General features: G+C 33.4%; 1 protein-coding gene across 1 annotated transcript in view; it reads right to left on the reverse strand.

The window, feature by feature from the left end:
- Nucleotides 1-138: 138 nt before the first annotated feature.
- The window catches only part of LOC126738973 (homeobox protein Meis3-like), a 96,965-nt gene continuing 74,966 nt past the window's right edge, over nucleotides 139-22,137 (reverse strand). Inside the window, exons 9-10 of the mRNA XM_050444485.1 lie at nucleotides 13,418-13,665; nucleotides 139-13,362 (exon numbers count right to left, since the gene is read on the reverse strand). Coding sequence (XP_050300442.1) covers nucleotides 13,490-13,665 — 176 coding nt within the window. The 3' untranslated portion in view covers nucleotides 139-13,362; nucleotides 13,418-13,489. The remainder of the gene's footprint in view (nucleotides 13,363-13,417; nucleotides 13,666-22,137) is intronic.

Raw genomic sequence — 22,137 nt, forward strand, 5'->3', positions numbered from 1 at the left:
AAAGATACACATAGCAGCCTAACAAATATTGCCATAAGGAAAATAATTTTTACTTCTTTCCCTAAACATACGGAGAAAAAGCAAATCGAGTTCGATTTTCTCAAATTTCAAATAATAAAAATCCTTTACATTCAAGCATTTTTATTATTTTCCACTATAGTAACTTCAAAGCCGAAAAATATATTATCAATATTATCATAACCTAATTTATTTTTGACATAGTTACTCGTATATCTTTAAAATGGGTATATTTCCGTAACACCTAAAAACTGAGTATTCTTGTAGCGTATACTTACAGGAAGCTACGGTTCTACATAACTTAAAATAATATTTTACAAGCGTTGGATTTTTAGGACCCGTTTGAAGAATTAGTTCGGGACGAGTACAAAAATTAAATTAGTTTTATTGTTAATTTTAGAAGTAGTGTGTAAAGAGTTTTTTTCCATATATGGACCACCCCTCTATAGGGATTAGGTGAAAAGAAAATAAGAAAAATGTATACAAAAATTTTGGGGTTTTACTTTAAATTTTTGAATCCAATGTCAAAATTGCTTATTCTCTTTTTTATGTCAAATTTGGACAGATGGTCAATTTTTTCTTCTGGTAACTTTATAGGTAAAAAGAGAGGAATTTTCTGATTTTAAATATTGGTTTAACTACTATTAATAAAACCGTTTTGGAAATATTGGGCTCTAAACATTTAAATATTGACGATCTTGGTAGGCGGTGCATTGTTATTGTTTGACATTTCCTAGGAAACAAATAATCCTATTATAAATTATATTTACCAAAAATCAAACAATTTATAATTAATATGATACAAAAAATTTAACAAGATTATATAAATTGTATTATTAGTCATGGTGGTGGTCATATAGAGCAGTTAAATACTAAATATCGCTTAATAAATATTAAATCTTAAGGTTTTATTGATTCTACTTAATTCATTTATCTTATAAAACGGCAAAATGATAATGTCTTCTGAATAATTTGAGGGGGGTCAGTGGAAAAGTGGTATAAGTAACATTTTTCCATAATTGGAGATAAGTGCACTACTGTATACTGGTACAAGTTCTATTTCAACATTCTAGCACCATCTATGAATTACTAGCTGAAGCTCAACTCTTAAACGGTCTTTTCGTTTGGGAAAAAGTAGTACAAGTGCACTTATACCATTTTTCTATTTACTAAATTAGTAAACAGTGCTTGCATATTTGAATACGTTCTAGTGTTTTGCCAGTAACTAAAGTGACTTTCAAATAATATTCTTCGTATTTTCTACTAAATGGAGAATGGTAAGTTTGTTTTATTAACTAATTTGTAACCATCACATGTTCGTGTAAAAATTTAAAATTGCCGAAATTAATTTCTAACCTTACTTTAAGAGTTTTCGATTTTTAACGAGCCTGGGTACTTCCAAAACAAATTTTCCTGATAGAAAATCTAACAATGGGAATACTCAAGACAGTGACGATTTGCCATTATCAGTATTAAGAAACCGATAAGGTCCAAGTGTTAAAGGTAAAGTTCGAAGTTGTAAATTTAAAGGAAGTGTCTGCCCTTACAGCAGCATGTATACGGTTTAAAAAACTTTGTTTGCCTGCAACCTCGTTTGAAGTGAAACGGTGTTTTGGGTAAAATGTTAGACTTGCATTCTAAAAATTCGATGGGTTCGAATCCCAGGGATTTATCCCTAACAGTAGACAGATCCAAATTTCAAATCGTAAAATAAAACTATTAATTTCTAACTTTACTTTCAGAGTTTGACGATTCTGATGGTGACAAAACATATTTTCCTGGTAATGATTCAAGCGATAGAGGTTCTGAGGACAGTGGCGATTTGCCATTGACAGCACTGAGCCACACAAACAGTCCAACTATTGAAGGTATAAAAAATAAAGGAAAGAAGAGAGTTAGAAGGCCATAAGAAGCAAGTGCGAAAAAAGTTGCGGAATAGCGGCAAAGCATACGTGGGACATCGGAATCAGCCCCAAAGGTGCTAAAAATTTTACCTCCTTTTCCACGATTGTCGATGCAAGTGTATATAACATCTCTGAAGTAGACGCACGGCGAATTTTTAACGGTTTTTGAGAACTGGGTAGTTGGGATTTACAGACTGCATTTATCTTGTCTTGCGTTAAAATTGAAACTCCCCTGAGAAAGAAAACTAATGCAATATTGCATTATATAAGTTCAAATCTGTTAGTGTGACCTTGAAGAATCAAAGGGTTTGCAAGGTTTTCTTTTTAAAAACGTTAAAAATAAGTAACGGAAGGTACTCACGAGTTGTTAACAAAAAGACAGATGTCGGGTTTGTCACACTTGATGGAAGAGGAAAGGCGCCAAATTCTAGTAGAATTTAGACGAAAACCGCGATTCGGTCAAAGATCATATGAACCGATTTCCAAGATATACAAGTTACTATTGTAGAAAGGATAACCCCAATAAAAAATACCTGTCTTCTTACCTAAATGTACAAATGCTATTTGCAGTTTTGTGAAGAACAAGAGAAACGTCCTGTTAAAGAGTGGCTTTATCGTGATAAACACGGAATTTAATCTCCCATTTCATCAATCGCACACTGATACATGCAATAAATGCGACAGTTTTGATATTTTACTGAAATCTGGAGATGAGGAACAGAGAAGGAAGGTACAAATAGAAAAAAAACGTTCATCAATGCAAAGCAGAGAATGCACAGGAAGAAAAAAGACGGGCGAAGAAGCTTGCTCAAGAGTCTGCAGGTGAAACTGTGGCCATTTGCTTCGACCTTCAAAAAACACTACCTCGTTTAACGACGAATAAAGTATATTACCTGAGAACTCTATGGACTTACAATTTTGCTGTCCACGACCTTGGCAGTAATAAGGCTTTTATGTATACATGGGACGAAAGCATCGCTTGTAGCGGATCTTCCGAGGTTGCGTCTTGTTTATTGAAGTTTGTTAAGCAACTGCCAAAGACGACAAAAAATATTATAGCCTTCAGCCCTACGGGGGCCAAAATAAGAATAAGAATGTATTAAAATTTTGGATGTACGTTGTTCAAAATTTTGTCATACAATCTGTGGACCATAAATTCTTAGAGCCGGGGCACACTTATATGGAGTGCGATGAAGACTGCATTAATTGAGAAGCACAAGCGCCACGCTCAGTACGTATATGTACCTACTGAATGGAATAAAGCCATTAAAGAGAGTTGCAAGAAATTCTCTGTAACACAAATGACATCGGCTGACTTTTTCTGCTTTTCAGAGCTTGAAGGTATAACTACCATTATTCGCAATGACAAGGAAAAAAGGAAGATTACCTGGAGACAAATTAGATGGATAAGACTTGAAAAAGATCAACCATTTACAATGAAATTTAAAGACACTCTAAGTGCAATAATTGAATTTTATGAAGCATCTGCTTGCGATTTTGAATTTTATGCAAATCTTCAAGAGCTGTTGCAGTTTGTACCTCCGGTATACCACAATTTTTACAAGAATTTGGCACATGAAGATTCAAAAAGTCAAAAACGGAGCAGGCAAGAAACGGCACCTAAAAAGAAAATCAAAGCAGGTGCTGGCAGTACAGAAGAGCGACGTGACAGCGACGAAGATATAGTAGATGAAAGTGACAGGATTATTTTAGAATCTGATGAAGATTAGATAAGACAAACTGTATTCATTATACTTTTTTTTTTCACTTCTTTGTTTCAGAATGTTTAAATAAAGTATCTTTTATGTCACTTATACTTCTTTTACCCCAAATCATCATGTATGGCAAAATGGTACAAGTGAGAAAAACTAAGTTTTTTAGAAAAATACAATATTTTTAAAACCCGGATATATAAGTCCAGAAAACATTAGAATTTTTCAAATAGATATACGTAACCATTCTTGGATTTACTTTTACTAGGATTTTACTATTAGCCATTAACTTTGACCTTAGATTACTCAAAATCATGTCAATGTTATACCACTTTTCCACTGACCACCTCATTTGTTTTCTAATAAAGATCAAACACTAACAATAGACAGCGTACCAAGATCTTCAATATGTTATTTTTTTAAAATTTGGAGACCAATATTTCCAAAACGGTTTAATTAAAAGTAGCTAAACTATATATATTTAAATCAGAAATTCGGCTCTTTTTAACCATGAGGTCATATATTGGATGTTACATAAGAAAAAAAACTGACCATCTGTGAAAATTTGACATTTCTAAAAGAAAAAGATTGACATCGGATTCAAAAACTTAAAGTCAAACCTCAAAAGTTCCGTTTAAATTTTTTTTGTTTACTTTCCACCAAAACCCTGTAGAGAGGGGGTCAATATATGAGGAAAGACCCTGTACATATATTTATTAGGAACTAATTTCAATGTATCATCAGTATAAAATGTAGATCTGACTTTTACAAAAATCTGTTTTTTTTTCGTTTATTTTCGGGATTTTAGCTGTATAAAAAGAGTTTGAAAGTTGATGTTTCAAAGGGAAAATTGCAGTTCAAGATGATGGAAACATCCGGACTAAACTCATTCTAAAGAGATAGTACAAAAAAACTAAAATTTGAAGACGCAAGTCTGTAATTTTCGCGATTATTCGTAATTGATGAAATATAGTTATGATAGGGTACAATTAAGAGGAACGCCTTGTTGCAATTTAGAAAGATTTTTCAAGGTCAACTCTTTGTTATTTAATGTCAATCCTTTTGGTTTAAAGAAAATATATGACACAGAAAGTGGACCATTTTACATTCAATTTAATTTCTAATTCTAATTTTATCTAAACTAGACGGGACGCTACTGTTTGACTAAGTCTACTTTGACTAAAAACGGGGTTTTCATGAGGCAGAAAATTTGGTTACCTAAACCGTCAATTTCAACTTTTTGACAATAAACGTGAATTTTTATGAAAATAACATCTCGGGCAAATCTACTTTGTCAATACAGTTAAGCGGATTTTTTATAAGTTTGTAGATATATGTCAATCTTTTAAATTCGATAGGGTGTGCTTTTCTTGATTTTTGACAATATCAAACTGTAAATTCTTATTTAAAGATTAATATCAAAATTACATGCAGTCAATGTTTATTGGAGCGAGAAAAATATGGGATTAATATGAAAAAAATTTTTTATTTGTTCTTTTACACCAACAAAGAAAGTAATTTTTACATTTAAGAAAAAAAATACAAAATTATATATTTATGTATTTTTTTCGTTATTGTAAAAAAGAATTGTTATAAATACGATAAATTGCATATTGTGCCGATAGACGATTTATATTAGTGGAAAAAAATGCATTGGTCATTGTCATACCAGAGATCAGCTAGGACAATATAAAATTATTCGTTAAAGCTCCATATTGTAGGTTATTCGACCACCCTACCAATACCACAGGAAGACGGTGTCATAGTATTTTGTAAAATATCAGGTGTGATATTTTATCACATTTTTTTATTAAATAGTGTCTTTCTTAAATAGGTAAGCACAAGAAATACACCAGTTAAATCAAAAATATTACTTAAGATTATTATTTAAGTGAAAGCACTATTTTTGTTTAAAATGTGAAATTCAATTTTGTAGTTCCCCTAACGGTTAACCAATATATTCACTTCTATTAACGAAAATGTGCTAAACTCTAATAATTATCAAGAAATTATATTACTGTTTCCCTAGTTGATAACTTCAACGAACCCTACATTAGAATAAGATAAATAGAATAAATTAGAAACAGCTGTTCTCGTAAAATCTACAGATTTAGATTCCTTCATCTTATTCATCTTATTACTTGCCACACACTAGGTACTGCAAAATTATAAATTTCTACTAAAAGAAACAGCAATTAGTTAAAAGACAACGAAAAAGAAAAGAACCATGACAGGATTAAACGAAAGAAAACATAGTAGTTTTCAACTTCAAAGTTTAGTGATTTGAAGTACGATGTTCAACAGCGGGGCTATAGGTCGATACACATTCGCGCTCTCTTATTGTTCAAAATAGAAATCTGACTTCTTCCCACCACTTTTTGATCAAAGAACTTTGAAGATGCCTGTAAAAGTCTTGAAGCCTGTAAAAGTCTATTGTAATTTTTAAAATCTTTTTTTTTTGGAGTCCCATTACTGCTCAACAGACCAAGAAGAGAAAATTAGAGTTTTGATGCCAATAAATGAATCAAAGGCTGCTTTCTATAACATGTTTTTCCAACGATTTTCGAGAAAAAAAAGCCTTATTCCAGCTGGGACAAACATATGTGTTTACAATGGGTTTAAAAGTTGTGACCTTATCTAAAGTTTGTACATCATATAAGTACGCACGGATCTTGAGTTGAGCTCACTGCAAAGATTCCAATGATATATTTTGATTAATGTTGATAATAAAATAGAAACTGACATATGTCGAGTGTTTTCCTTAATATTGCCGTAACATTAGCAGATGTATCTCGACTCTGGTTGAGAGGAGGTGGCGATTATACAAAGATCTAAACTCACTTGATTTAGAAAGAAGTAAAATATCTGGAAGAAGACTACAAATTATGAAAAAACTTGGTATCACATACTACGAAACAATTTATAAAAAAATTAAAATTAAGGTTTTTGGCTGCCACAATTGCTTAAGAAGAACTTTTTTATACGATTTTACATCCTCGGCTTTTTTCATTAAATTTCCTTTTTTAAAAAAAGATTATGCCTTGTTTACTGAGTTGAATCAAGAAGATCATTTAATAATTAATCTTCTGTAGTGAAATAGAACGCACTGTCTCTCGGTCGTATTTTTTTGACGATGCAAATTAACATTTTTCGCTATTTACTGCTGTATATTCTATTTCAAGATAGAGACATGTACTATATTGTTTAATTTCAAAAGCTTAATTAAAAGATAATCTTCAAAAAGGTCCTAAAGAAACCTAACCTAAAGTACAGTAGTTTACGTTTTTTGGAATTATTACTGAGACACGAGCGCATTTTTCATAATATATATCACAGACTGACATAGCAAATAAATGTGAATCGACGGAACACAAAAATTAATTTTTACCTCATTATATTATACAAAAAGCCTTTAATATTGCTTCTGAAGAAAATATTTTACAGAATGTTTAAAACCCATGTCCAGACATTCTGTAAAAAAATTAATATTGCAAAATAATCGAATTAACATTTCGAATTTGGGTTTAACACCCAATTTTACCTTAAAACAAATTTAAAAAAAAAACTGTTACTTACGCTACATTTAGCATCCTTAACACAACATCTATGTACAATTATAGTCACAAAGTTAGAAACTTTCATTTACCAAAACTCACTAAATAGAATGTACTTTTTACTAATAATATTTTTATATGCCAAAAAAAGGTAGAGGGCTTCATATTCATGTACATTCACATTTGAGTAACTTTTGATTATTACGTATACTGGAAGATAAAACATTATCAATGTTATTCCTTAAGAAAACTGTTAAGTTTCTTGAAATAAACAATAAAAAAAAACATTTTGGATGGAAATTTCACATAATATAATATAATTTTAAAATACCTAAACCTATTTATTGTAATGCTGTTTTTACGTATATAAGTTCCAAGTTAGTATACTTCACTGCACACCCCAAAAGATATCTCGAAGATAACAATTAAACTAAGAGGTATATGGGAATGTAAAGACAATGGCATTTGTACTATTTATATCGTATACAATTAATTATTTTTACAATCACAACGTAGTGAGGTTTACGTATACTTTGCAACTTAAATCTAAACAATAAGAGATATCTTTTGAGATGATCGCTAATGTTTAAAAATACAGTCTTAACCCTAATTTCTTTTTAATAATTTGACAAGTATATTTATATTTATCCCTATTCGATTGATCGCAACAAAGTCACTGAACAAACCAAATTTCAATTGTCATTTTATGTTGGGTCACGTACAAAATAAAATACGACAGTTCAAGGTATTCTTCATAAGGTTCATGTAGGATTAACCAAAACAAAAATTAAATCTGAAAATAAGAGTCGATCACTTTTAACTTATTGGGATTAGTTTATGTTAAAATCTATTACTTCTTAATACTCCGGACACCTGTTATACTTCAGATAATTTGGATTTTCTACGGTTAGGAGGATTTATCAGGGCTAACATATGATATCTATTGAGAAAAATATAAATCGCCACTGTAGTCAAAATCAGTTTGGGTAACGTAACGTTACCGTAACTGCTGATCGATATGTCGACATGCTACGTAATTTTTTGGAACCAAAACTTAGGGAACTTGAACATCTCGATGTGTGGTTTCAACAGGATGGGGCTGCAGCTCATACGGCAAGAAGGACAAAGGACCTGTTGAGGGAAATGTTTCCAGAACGCGTAATCTCGTTACGTGGAGACGTTGGGTGGCCTGCGCGTTCACCCGATCTTGCCCCATGCGACTTTTTCCTTTGGGGCTACCTGAAAGAGAAGGTTTTTCAACATCATCCCCGAACCATTGACGAATTGAAAGCAGCAATACGCCAAGAAATTACAGGAATATCGCCTCAAATTACTGCTCGAGTAATGGAAACTTTCAGAAATCAGCTTCGAATGTGTGTCGAAAGAAATGGTCGCCACTTGGACTCTGTAATTTTCAAAACCTAATAAAAACAAACTGGCATACCATATATTTTTAGTTAATAAAATATAAATAGCATTTACATTGGCGTTTTTATTAAAAATCAAAATGTGGGAGATCATTTTGCCGGACCCTGTACAAAAATGTAATAAAATAATACTTCTTTTAAAGCTAAAAAGCTTTGCCCTTAGTTTTTTTCAAACCTGCAGATTCTGGGAAAAAAGGTATAGGCCTCTAACAAAATGGCCACCCTGTACATACTCTGTACTTAATTCTTTTTACTAGTGTCAATAAATTGGTACAAACTGAATTTGTCTCTATAATTCGGACACTATGAAAACAATATATGCTCGGACAAGAGTGAATACTGCCTGTATTATAAATAATTATAAATACTTTTTCTTGAAAATATAATTGATAACGTTATTTTAATTAATTTTAACAAATGATTATCTTGTCAGAAATGTGATTATTAACGAATACGGTATTTTTCAATGCTAGAGCCCGAAAAAATGTTGAATTCTGTTAGCAGGAAACGCAATAGAATGTCTAACAAATTATTCATCTCACAGCTACCGTAATTGAAAATTATAAGAACATAATTGAAGGGTGGAAAAGCTAGAGAGCCTAAGTGCCAAAAATTTTAGTATTAACATTTTTGCAAAAAACAGACCTATTTACTGGGATGGATGTCCTATAAGCGACCTAAGTCCATATAACCATTGAAAGCGCCAGTAAACACGCATGACATAAACGTAGGACCTATCTCCAGAAAGGCAGGTCGAGCTTGTGGGCCTAAGTGCCAACAGCGGCGCCTGTCGCATTGTTCCTTATTATTTATTTGTCAGTTTACTTTCTGCTTCGAACGTGTTTGCGTTAAATTTTTATTGCCATGGAAGAAAACGTGCAAATGGAGGTTAAAATAAATAAGAAAAATGACAGGAATAAAAGAAGAGTCAGTGGAAACGAATATCAAACTAAAAGTGGCAGATTGCGGCCTGCAAAATCATTGCCAGCGGAAATGGTAAGTTTATGGTTATGTCAAATTGCTTCCAATAATAATTTAACGCGGAAATATCAATAACGTTTCACGACCAGCATGTTGCTTGGTTAAAAACCACGCCTCTTAACTTTATAGGTAGGTACAACATGGTGTAGATGCTTTTGGTATAAAATGATTGAGCATTTTTGTTTATAAGAGAGTAATTCGCACAAAAACTTTTTAGTTAACTTTAAATGGCTTAATTTTATTGACCAAATTACCAATTCTTTGTATTAGGTACCTACCTAGTTTTGACATCAGTATTGTTTTTGTTGATTTAAATGATCTTAAAATAATTGATTAATACATTTCATTGGATACTTAAGGTTGTTTTTTTGTAGGTAACTTGTAAATGCAAGTACAGTTGCCGCGTGCTTTCCTTTGAACAAAGGTTAAAGCTTCACCAAGATTTCTGTTCACTTGATGAAAAAAACCAAGGAACCTACCTAATGGGAATCATACAAATAGCCGAAATTCAAAGAAGGCGTCATGGCCACTATGACACGCCAGCTGCGAGTCGAAGGCAATGTTCAGTTTATTACCAGATTCCAGATAAAGCAGGAAAATTACTTCACGTATGTAAAAAAACATTTTGTAACACATTCGCTTTGTCCGACAAGAGAGTACACAATCTTGTTTTAAGAAAGCAAAATGGGGAATACATCTTTAAAGAAAAAAGGGGAGTAAAAAACCTAAAGTTTACTGAAAGGGATGAGTTATCTGTTATAAATCATATAAACTCAATTCCGGCAGAGGAGAGTCATTATGGAAGAAGTCAGTCTTCTAAAAAGTACCTTAGTCCGGATCTTAACATCAACCGGCTTTTTCATGCATTCAAAGATAAATATCCAAATTCCGTGGTTACATACAAATATTATAGTCGAATATTTAAGACAAAGTTCCCCAATCTGTCGTTTCATCGACCAAGGACCGACACATGCAAGACGTGCGATTTTTTGGCATGTTCTATTAATTTGAATAACTCCGAAAGTTCTGAGGCCAAAACGAAATTAGCTTTGCATCATAGCAAATACAAAGCTGCTCTTGCAGATATGCATAATGATGTTTCTAATTCAACCTTGCCATCTAGTCAGTTTACTGTCATTTTTATAGACTTGCAACAGGTTATGTTCGTTCCAACATTAACCCATAGTGACATGTTTTATAAAAGACAGCTTTCGTGTTATAACTTGGCAGTACACATTAGCAATATTAATAAGGCCTACATGTGTATGTGGCATGAGGCCACAGCTTCCAGAGGTGGTGACGAAATTGCCTCCTGTCTTCTTACAGTACTCAACGAACCTAATACTTTCTGCTACAAGGAACGGTTAATCATCTGGTAAGATAACTGTACTGGCCAGAATAAAAATCGCATGATGCTGTTTTTGCTAATTTGGCTTGTAGCTCATGGCCAATTTAAAGAAATTACTCACAAATTTCTTATCAGTGGACACAGCTTTCTCAGCTGTGATCGAGATTTCGCTGTAATAGAGAAAAGAAAACGAAATTCAAAAGCTTTTATCCCCTCAGAATTACTCGATATTGTAAAAACGGCGAGATACCATAACCCATTTGAAGTCGGACCCATAGATATGGAACCCATAGATATGGATTCAGTTGGGCACTTTTTTAAAATTCAGCAAACAACTGATACACTTGTAAATACCAAAAATATGAACATTTCTAAAGCCACAGGAATTAGAATTTCTGACAGTCTTTTACGGGAAGGATATATTGAAATGAAAACGTCAAATGGCACATGCGAAAACTGATATAAAATTAAAATATTTAAAAAAGGAAAGACATTTCAACACTTAAAAGAAGTAACATTCCTGGAAAAACCTAAAGGAGTAGTAATAAACCAAGATAAAAGGAAAAATTTATTGGAGATGGTACCGTATCTTGGTAAAGAAGAATATAAGGAATTCTACAGATGTCTTCCAAACTAGTTTAATTTGTTCATTTATTTTAAGTTTTGGTTCTTTTCTTTGTATTAATACAGAATGTTATTTTTTAACTAAAATTTTCGAGAAATAAAGTTTTTTAGTTTTGTTCACAATCCGTTGTTTAAAATACCCAATAATAATAACACGGTACTTAGGCCCTCCAATTTAAAACCTTCTCAGCACGTCAAAGCTAGGCGACCTAAGTACCACAAATTAAAACACGCTCTCCTGTAAAATTATGTTTTTGGCACTTAGGCTCTCTAGCTTTTCCACCCTTCAATTACTTAACATTTTTATAGTTATTTATCAGAATGATGTTTAATAGTTTTTTCTGTAAATAAAATGATAATAACCTACTTGCCCATGCTCAAAACCAACACTTTTATTAGTGAACCAAACTTGTCATTTTATTTTGCTACGTGAACCCAGCATTATTCTCTGATTCTTATCCTCTTAGAATGATCGTTTTATAATATTAAAAGAAGTAAAGAGAATAAAATCACCTGCTATATTTACTATTATTATACACCATTATAATACTGTATGAGCACATTATCATTTATATAAACATTTTTAGCAGTAACTTTAAAATTGCGTATACATCGAGAAAAGTAACTTAGATATAAAGTGTGGACAACGATTGAATTTTTTTGGTTCTTATATGGCAGCGAAACGATTTTATTTGTCGCTTCGTTCGGTTTACGTATATTTATGTAGAAGGTATAATAGAAGTAACGAAGAAGTTTTTTTTTCCAAATAAATCCGTATACACCAAAAGATATGAGATACTGGCAGGCATCTTAATAGTTTTTTTTCCAAATCGGCACCCGTTTTAAACACTGAGGTATATTATTACGTATACAAGGTGTAAAGGAATAAATTTATTTTGTTTTTAAATAACAATTAGATGGTAATTGAGTTTAGGCCAATCAGATGCTAAAAAGAAACTTCTGAGTTTTTTTTATCAATTAGGAGAGCGTGCGTCTACAGCGTGTCTCAAATTCGATGCTCACCATTGAGATCTCAGAAAAAGTAAGAGTTATAAAGTTTAGCGCATGTTTATGTAATGCAAATACAGTTTTAATATTTTAATCACCCGTACCCATTTATAAAATTCAATTGATTGTTACAGACTACAAAAATTTCTTTTAAAAGGGTTTTACTCTTTTTTTCAACCTATTTTTTAGCACTTATTCAGATTGGAGTTAGGTGTCATATATACAATTCTAATAATTAAAATACGTAATGGTATTCAGGAAATAATTACCATATAAAATTGACGTTTTCGAACCCGCTTTGTACTATTGATTATATGTAAATGAAACATTTTAATGTATAAATGGCAATCAAAAATATTATGAGTTTTCTGACACTATTTCGTCCTTCACGAATTTATAATATGGTCTAACCTTTCCTTGCCACCTGAAAATGTCAGCCTACGCAGAGAGTTTTTATATTTCATTGAGTAATATTCTGAAGAAATTATTTTATACTGGAATCACTTAACATTAAAGTGGTATTGTTTTTGACAAAGCTCTGCTAATTTATCTCTGTTCATCTTATATTAAGCTTCTGATTGGCCGTTTCAACGATTGTTATTTAAGAACAATAATGTTATGAACAAATATGTAAATAATAACGATTATTATTCATATTAAAAAAAAACTAATGACATGATTGGAATCGTCCTGGTATGACATAAAAATCAGCCTTATACATAACAAATCTAGTCAATTTTTTAACTTAAATTTTGTCCTTTTTTGCTATAAAAAGCGTCATCTTACCTGAAAATTAACATATGAATCGACCGACACTAATGTGAAAAAATACAATTCTTACCACTTAAGGAACATGTATTTTCTATTGGCTTTTGCACTTCTCCCACTTTCGAACAATCGGTTATTATTAGTTTTACGGTCGTGTGGTATCGAGGTCACCGTTATTGTAGACAGCTGTCAAATTCTCCGCCACCTGGTGGCCGTTTTGGGTAACTTCATTGGGTGGCGGAGGGGCGTCGATTACTAGGCCGCCGCCCTCCTCATCGCTGCTGTACGAGTCGCCCTCGTCGTCTGAACTTGACAAGATGCCTACAGGTAAAAATTGAATTTTCAGAATAAAATAGACTTAAAAATATTAGTAAAAAAGCATACAGTGGGGTGGATAGTTAATATCTCGGTATAAAATCCTATTCGACACTCAATCAATAGCTTTTCGGCTTGGAACAAATTAACATTTTTGAATATACAGATTGGCGAGTGAATCACACATACAAAGTTCCTAACAGGCGAGATGTTGCACCGCCGCCACCGTGACAGTACGCTGGTGTTCGAGGTTCGAGCTAATAATTTTATATTTTATTTTAATAAGAACAACGCTTTAATTTTCAATATGCAATTCACAGCATAAATAAATAAATTTTTGTAACCCAATATCTTCAATATGGCGGAGGGTTGTTGGGTGGGGTCAGAAATAAAACAGGGGCCGTATTTTCGAAACCATGCGAGAATCTTCGAATGCGAACAAAGTCGAGCGGCAAAATTCGCACACGAATTAAAAAGTGCATTTTTGAACAGCATTCGATATTTCATTCGCATGCGAACATGAAATGTAGTGGCAACGTAGCAAAGTCGAGTGCTATTGGAGGCCGTGTCAACCGGGATGAAGACGATAACGATTTTTTAACCTAACCTAAAATTTAAGTTTAAAAACATCAAGGAATTTTGAGGTTTTTTCATGGCGTTTCTTGGGTTTTTGCGAATTGACTTTTTTTTTAATGAATTCAAAAAATAAAAAATATTGCGGTTTTGTGTCGAGTGAGCGAAAGAAAGAACTAATTTCATTTATGGAAGAGCACCCGGAATTAAAGTAGGGCAATTTAACCCAAAATTTTTCGGCTAAAACTGCACAAGCCTTATATAAAACTAGTGGATAGATTACACAGTCTCAGGAGCACATAAAGATCACATCATCGTAATATGCTTAATCATTCTATCGTAATAGGCTTACTTAATTTATATAATTTATTAAATTAAGCATCTGCATACATTTCAAATGGGTCAAGAAATGAAGAGTACATCCTATTCCTTCTATCTGCCAGAGTTTTAGTCTCTTCCAGTGCATCGACCACGTTTCTTTGCACAAGATTGTTTAATCTTGCCATTTGATTATTGCTATTTTTTTCAATAAACAATAAAAAAACACTACGAAAATACTTAACCAACTCACAAATTAAAAAAAAAATAAAGCTAGTTTAAAATCAAAACAAGACAAGTGGCAGAATCGCACACGAACTTGAAATTCGAATGGTATATACCCATTCGATCCACCGCATGCGAAAAAAGTTCGCATACGAAGCGGTCGAAAATACGAATATCGATTTTTCGTGCGAAATCCTCTAATTTCGTATGCGAATCAAAGTCGAATGGTTTCAAAAATACGGCCCCAGAACCCTGTTTACTTAAATGTCGACGTTTCGACTTACGAGGTTTGTCCGGAAAATACGTATAAAAGTGGAATAATATTTTTATTTTACAATTATTCAGAAATTTTAATATGGTCTTCTTCAAGGTACTCCCCTTGAGACAAGATGCACTTTTGCCAACGCCGTTTCCACTGTTGGTATGATCGCTGGAAGTCTTCAGGTGTTAGGCTCTTCAATTGCCGTGTCGTTTCGGACTTGATCGCTTCCACATCACCCAAGTGCCGCCCCCAAAGCACCATTTTGCATTTGGGGAACACAAAAAAGTCACAAGGGGCTAAATCGGGTGAATAGGACGGGTGTTCGTGCTGTCACAATGATTGAGCTCCTAGCCAAAAGCTCACGCGCAACGAGAGATGTGTGTGAAGGCGCGTTGTCGTGATGAAGGATCCACTTGCCCCCTTGAGCCAAATCCGACCGAACTCGAGCCGCACGAGCTCTGAAATGACGCAAAACTTCAACGTAGAAATTCCCGTTCACTGTCTGGCCGGGAGGAACAAATTCCTGGTGAACAATGCCCCGAGAATCAAATAAAACAATCAACATTGTTTTCACATTGGACCTTGATTTTAGCGACTTTTTTGTTCTCGGATCTCCTGCTTGCTTCCACTCCTTGCTTTGAGATTTCAGCTCCACGTCGAATTCGTAGAACCATGATTCATTTCCAGTGATGACCCTATTAAGAAACTCGCCCCTGTTCTCTGCCTCCATCCAATCCTGACAACAACCAACCCTCCTTGCTTTCTGTTCTGGAGTCAAGATCTTCGGAACGATTTTTGCACACAATTTTTTCATTTCAATTATCATCATTTTTTCATTTCAGCTATCATCCTAACTGTCAATCTACGGTCATTAAGGACACAACCACGAATTCGTTCAACGTTTTCCTCAGAAATCGATGTGGAGGGGCGTCCTGACCGCTGGTCATCTTTCACGTCTTCTCGGCCTTCCCGAAACCTTTTCAACCACTTGTTGACAGTTGGTTCCTTTAGAGAATTGTCTCCGTAAACTTGTTTCAAACACTCGAAAATTTCACGACCATTCTTGCCTAGCTTTGCAGGAAACTTGATGTTAATTCGCTGTTCCTCAATCAGAGGGAGCTCCATGCCGACGGCAGGTAGAAAAAGGGTTACTTTAAACGTGTAAACGTAAATTCGCTATAACTCGCAGAGCGCTCTGGCTCGAAGTGAGCGTTCAGTGAATGGTATAGAGAGAGGAAACCGTCGGGCCGCCCCTCCCCCACGCGTAGATACGACGCCACGAACATTTTATATGTACTCTCCGGACAAACCTCGCATATTAAGTCATCCTCAGGACACTAGGTCTAGGTTTCTTTAGTTATAATTAAAATACGTTTATAATAGGAGCCTAGAATTATTTTTGATATGGGTTAAATTGTAGGTGTTATTGTGGGCAAATTAGAATCAACAGTTGTTCTTTTAAACAGGTTTCTGTTTTATTTCTGACCCCACCCAACAACCCTTCGCAATATAAAGTGCAAACATTATAAAAAAACAGAAAATGAAACTATAAATAATAAACCTAACAAATAATTATTTAAATAAAAGCCTCAAAAAGACCTCCTTCTTTAGCTAAACAAAAGGTTAGCCTATCGCAAAAGCTGTTTCTTACTTCCAAAAGAATGTGAGGTAAAATGGAATTGGCAGATTCAACAATTTTGTTTCTTAACTCCTCTAAATTCGATGGCCTATTAGGTTGTTTATAAATAATCTTCTTAAGACAACCCCAAAAAAAAAGTAATTTGGTGATAAATCGGGAGATCTCGGAGGCCAGTTAATATTGCCATTTCTACTAATAAGGCGGTTAGAAAAAGTATTTGTTAAAAATTCTTTTATTCTGACTGCAGGACAGCCATCTTGTTCAAAATAGACTGAACCCAGGTCTATATCAGGGAGAAGTTGCATGGTAGAAAGAACTTGATTTTGTAGCAACTCAACGTATTTTTCGGTTCGCGTTCAAAATACCATCAATGCAATATGGTCATCCAAAATACCAGCCCAAACATTCAACTTCTGAGGATACTGACTACGGAATTTAAAACTTGTATGCTCGTTTTCCTGAGACCAGTAACGAACAATGGAAGGATTGTGTTTACAATGCAATGGAAAAGAGAACTCATCTGAAAACAAAATTTTTCTAAGAAATTTTCATGGTCCATGCCCAGTTCCTCTCCAACATTTTTATTTGATCGTGTTGAACCCAAAACTAAAGTACTACAAACCATTTCTTCCCGTCGTTCTATCTGCTGAACCCTTTCAATAGATGGTTCTTGAGCTTTGATGTGACAATTTCCAATGTCTTAAAATTTGACACAACATTTAAAATAGTCGTAACACAAGGAATCGGTCTATTTTCAAAACTTAACAGTTCAGTATGCAATTACACAGCAAGTTGAGGTCTGCTGATTTGTGCCGTGTCAAAAATAGCAAATAAGACGATCGTAATCCGCCGCGCCACCTATTAACCAGAAAGTAAGCGAGAAGCGGTATTGCAATTTATAATGCATATGTGTAGTCTTCTATTCGTCAACCTGTATACATGTGTATTTAAAACTGTTTTTCCTCAGTAAACATTATTTATATGTCCAACAAAATTATATCCTATATAATTTTAGTTTTTCCTTTGGACCGATGTTGGCAATCTAAATAGCTATTACACATTTTCGTTTTACCCAAAATTCTAGATGCATTTTTTCTATAATGTCCCATACTGTTTTTGAATTTAAAATTTTATGTTAATATGATGATTGCAGGCCAAAACCTAATTGGCAAATTTTTTACTAAACAATGTGATTTGAAAGTCATTTATTTGAATAACTAGAGTTCCTTAAAAGAAATTAATATACCAAAAATCACTTTTAGTTTATTTTAGTCCAAAAATAATATAAAATTAAGAGTAGGTAATAGAAATATATCGATTCGATTACTTCCTAATCGAAACTAGTTGGAAAACACGAGTAAGAAACGTGAAAGCGAAACCGGGTTGTATATGCCGATCAGCCCATAAACTATTTAAAGCCTTAACCCTTATTATCCTCAATTTCCTTTTTTTGATTAAAAATGTTTTTTTTTGGTATTATTTTGTTTAAATAAATTGTGTGAATATATTTGTGTAATTATTTAACCCAAAAAATCCGCCATTTTTTATTTATAGGGCGTTACATATATGTAACGCTAGGACAAAATGGGTACAAAAAAATTACCTTTAATTGACTTTAAATGTTTATTTGGAACGAAAAGGTTTATAAACTCTGTTAAAAATAAAAGAAAAACATAAAGCTTACGTTGTATGGAATTTCATATTACAATCTATACATAAACCCAATTCACATTTTGAGCACATGGTTCTCACACTTAAAGAGCATCCCTTAAATGCACAGCGTCTTCGTTTATTATTAGGGATATAAACCAGCCAGTGATCCAGACGATCGTATCTAAGTTGATCAGACACTCTGTTTGTTGTTGCACTTAAAAAACTAGATTTGGGTCGACCGGCTCCCTTTGATTCGGTACCGTATTTCCTAATATAGGTCGTAGCAATATCTCAGCGAAAATCGAGCTGTACACAATTTTTTTCCAGTTTTCTTGTATAGATACCAAGCATTTTGTATGGAAACATCAAGCATCCATGTGAATAATGACCACCACCACTTTTTAGACCTTATGCCAATGCGGAATCTGGAAACATTCTGATCCATCAAGTCTGTTCCACCCATCGATTTGCTGTATTTCGATTATCGATTACCTGAACACTCTTTTTGTCTTTTCTGGAAAACTTTACGTGAGTAATGGGTTCCATTCCAAAACTTGTGGACGCCATTGTCACAACATTGTTATCCGACCAACGAATAAACATAACTCCACTATGGCGATCAAAAACCGATTCAGAATCACCCCGATGAGCGTTTTTATGAAAATTCGCTTTTGTAGATAACGGTATATCTTTAGGTAGCCGGTTGTTGCCTAGTAGCCGGTGCCGGTTGATGGTTCCCGTACATTAAACATTTTTTTCTCGCATATGTTTCAGGAGATTAACACTTGTAAATAAATTATCAGTGTATAGTTTGTAAGGCAAGTTTTTTTTTCTGGTGGAAACTGTCGTAACATATGAAGCAGCGGAGCCGTGCACTTATCATATAATTTTTTATCGCGCTCAGTAGTCTTAGGATTTTTGCCTTGATAAATGTCAAAATTGACAAGATATCCCGATTTGGTATTCAAGGACCACATTTCAAAACCGAATCGAATGGGTTTTCCATGTATAAACTGCTTGCATCCGTGCTTGCCAAAGTATTTCACAATAGATTCATCATAATCTAGATCTTCTTCAGGCATAAAATATTTTAAAAATCTGGACTGTAGTTGATTCATAAGTGGACGGATTTTCCACGCCTAATCTTTTTCATCCAGCTTATTGTTGTCGGCATAATGTAAGAACTGCATAATTTGTTCAAATCGATTTCGTCTCATTCCGTTTTTCACGATTGGATTTGCCATATCTGGCTGGGAATCCCAGAAATAACGTTTTCCCGGCTTAGGATCATATCCACTTAAAATCAATATACCGATAAAGCATTTCAATTCATCCATAGTGATATTAGGATCTGGGCAGTTTTTAAACATTGCATACTTGCGTGTTTCTTTTAGTATATAGACTAAGAGGGTCTCATCCCAAAATATTTTAAATATTTCAGTAGGGGTCATATTTTTAAAAGTTGAAAAATCGTAAGGTGGAAACGTATTTTCACTAGCAATAAGATCGCCCTTCAACCAAGAATAGGTTCTTTTAGGGAAAAAGTCTTCGCGACAATCTTTCATTTTCTTCGGCATCATAATTTAACACTTGTTCATCTTCTATTGTCACAGTCGCCGTGTTATCTTCTTTTTCAGGATGGCTTGAATGGTTTTTCAGAAGAACTTCAACTTCAGCGCGTAGCTGTCTACCCGACAAGTGGTCTAAATCTCCCTCCTCGTCCTCGTTACCCGACTCTTCATCCGTAAGCACATTTACCTCAGGAGGTTCTGTATAAATAGCATCAATATCATCTTCGTATGCGATTTGTATCGAATTTATACTCTATTATTCTATACTAATCAACATTATTTTAGATAAAAAACATGATTGTGCTAATATTATCAAGTAATAGGAATAATTATAATACTTACACTAGTCGAACGTCCATTTTTCGGCGATTTTTAAAAACACGGTTACGGAAACATGCACACAAAGCGACAAAACAAATCAATATGACCGACGTAAGTGAAATACACAAAGAAATATATTATTCCTACTGATAACTAGCGCCATGTATGAAAGAGTAGCAAAAGTAACCAAACAGCGCCACTTAGAAAACGTGGTTAAAAGCGTTACATATATGTAACGCTAGGATAATATGGGTTAATATCGCTCAAACTACGAATGCCTAAAACATAGAATGCAACGAATACCAGAAACCAAAAATAATAAATTAGAAACTCCCAACAGAACCTGTAAAGTAAAACCTTCCACTCATCTCGATAACATACCAATCAAAAAAATTACTGGATATCAAATGACACTAATGAAATGGTGCGAACCTATATTCATCCCCATCCATAAAAAAGGATAACTTATGGAATGTAATAACTATAGAATAGTAATTCCTATTCTATACGCAAGTAAAGTCATTAATGAACATTTGAAAGCAATTGAAAAGCCAAGGAATACTTAAAATTATATTTATGGACTATACGAAAGCATTTGATTCTGTGCACTGGTTACGTTTTTATTTTTTTACGAAATATTATATTTTCAGATAAATCTTCTTTTGCATTACATGTGAAACACAATCCTTCCGTTCTTCAATATTAGTCTCGGGAAAATGAATACAAGTGGCGTCACCATACGACAAGTCCGTACTCAGTATCCTTAAAAATTAAAGGTGGTATCTTGGACGAACATATTATAGCGCCATTTTTTTATTGATAGTACTTTAAAAGCCCAAAAATACTTTGAGTTGCTGCAAAATCAATTTCTTTTTGTCATTTGAATCCTGCATGAGAAAATTGTTTTAGAAATCAAAATCAAACGCTTACTACCGAAAAACAAAGACGTAGCAGGTGAGTAGCAGAAAACATGCATGCACGTTGTCATATTTCGTCTTTAATCACCTTTCTATGGGTAATGATCGATTCCCTAACCTGTATAGGTTTGTTCCGCAGTCAAAAAAACTGAACAAAGTTTGGTCAGATCACGCAAATATCCCAAGTCAGTGTTTTAAAACTGATATTTGTCATCTATTGTACTGTATTATGGTTAATTAATGCTCTAAACTCATCTACTTAATGCTTGGTTTAAGTAGATAAAGTAAGATTTCTCTCTCTAGAAATTAAGATAGATCAATGCCTGATATCAAAATTATTATGTTGCATAGTGCACCTATTCACTGTAGATGAAAACATAGAACATGGGCACTTAACATAACATAATCATTTACTGAAGAAAAATAACTCAATATTACAGAACTACTAGTAATCAATTATGTTACATGTTAAAGAAGCTACTGATACCTTAACCTGGAAGATATCCCTAGAATTACATGCGAAAATAAATATATATATATATATATATATATATATGGAAGTTGCGAAATCTAGAAGAACTTCTGTTGTCATAATTTGATAATTTGGAGGTACAAAATTATAGTTTTCTTATTGTTTCTCTTTAAATAAAAGTATAATTCTCAACCTTATTTAGGTTTTTTAAATAATATATAATCTGCTGAAGAACACCAAGAAACTGCCAGATTTTTAAATTCCCAATGTAGGGAATGAATTGGAACAATAACCATTTTTGGCCTAGGAGCCTCGACTTAAACAAGATTTTTATATAGGCTACACTTACATAAGCAACTTAAATGTTGGATTCAAGAGCTAAGAATTGGAGATCTATAAAACAATTGTTACCAAAACTATATTATCTAGTTCGGTACGTCTAAAAAAAGTCTATTATATAGAATTTTTCAATCTTATTGTCAAGAATTTGTTTAATTGCTGGATAAATCTTAATATACTATGTTAAG

Source organism: Anthonomus grandis, chromosome 7 (genome assembly GCF_022605725.1).
Source record: "Anthonomus grandis grandis chromosome 7, icAntGran1.3, whole genome shotgun sequence".
In the NCBI taxonomy this organism is placed as follows: domain Eukaryota; kingdom Metazoa; phylum Arthropoda; class Insecta; order Coleoptera; family Curculionidae; genus Anthonomus; species Anthonomus grandis.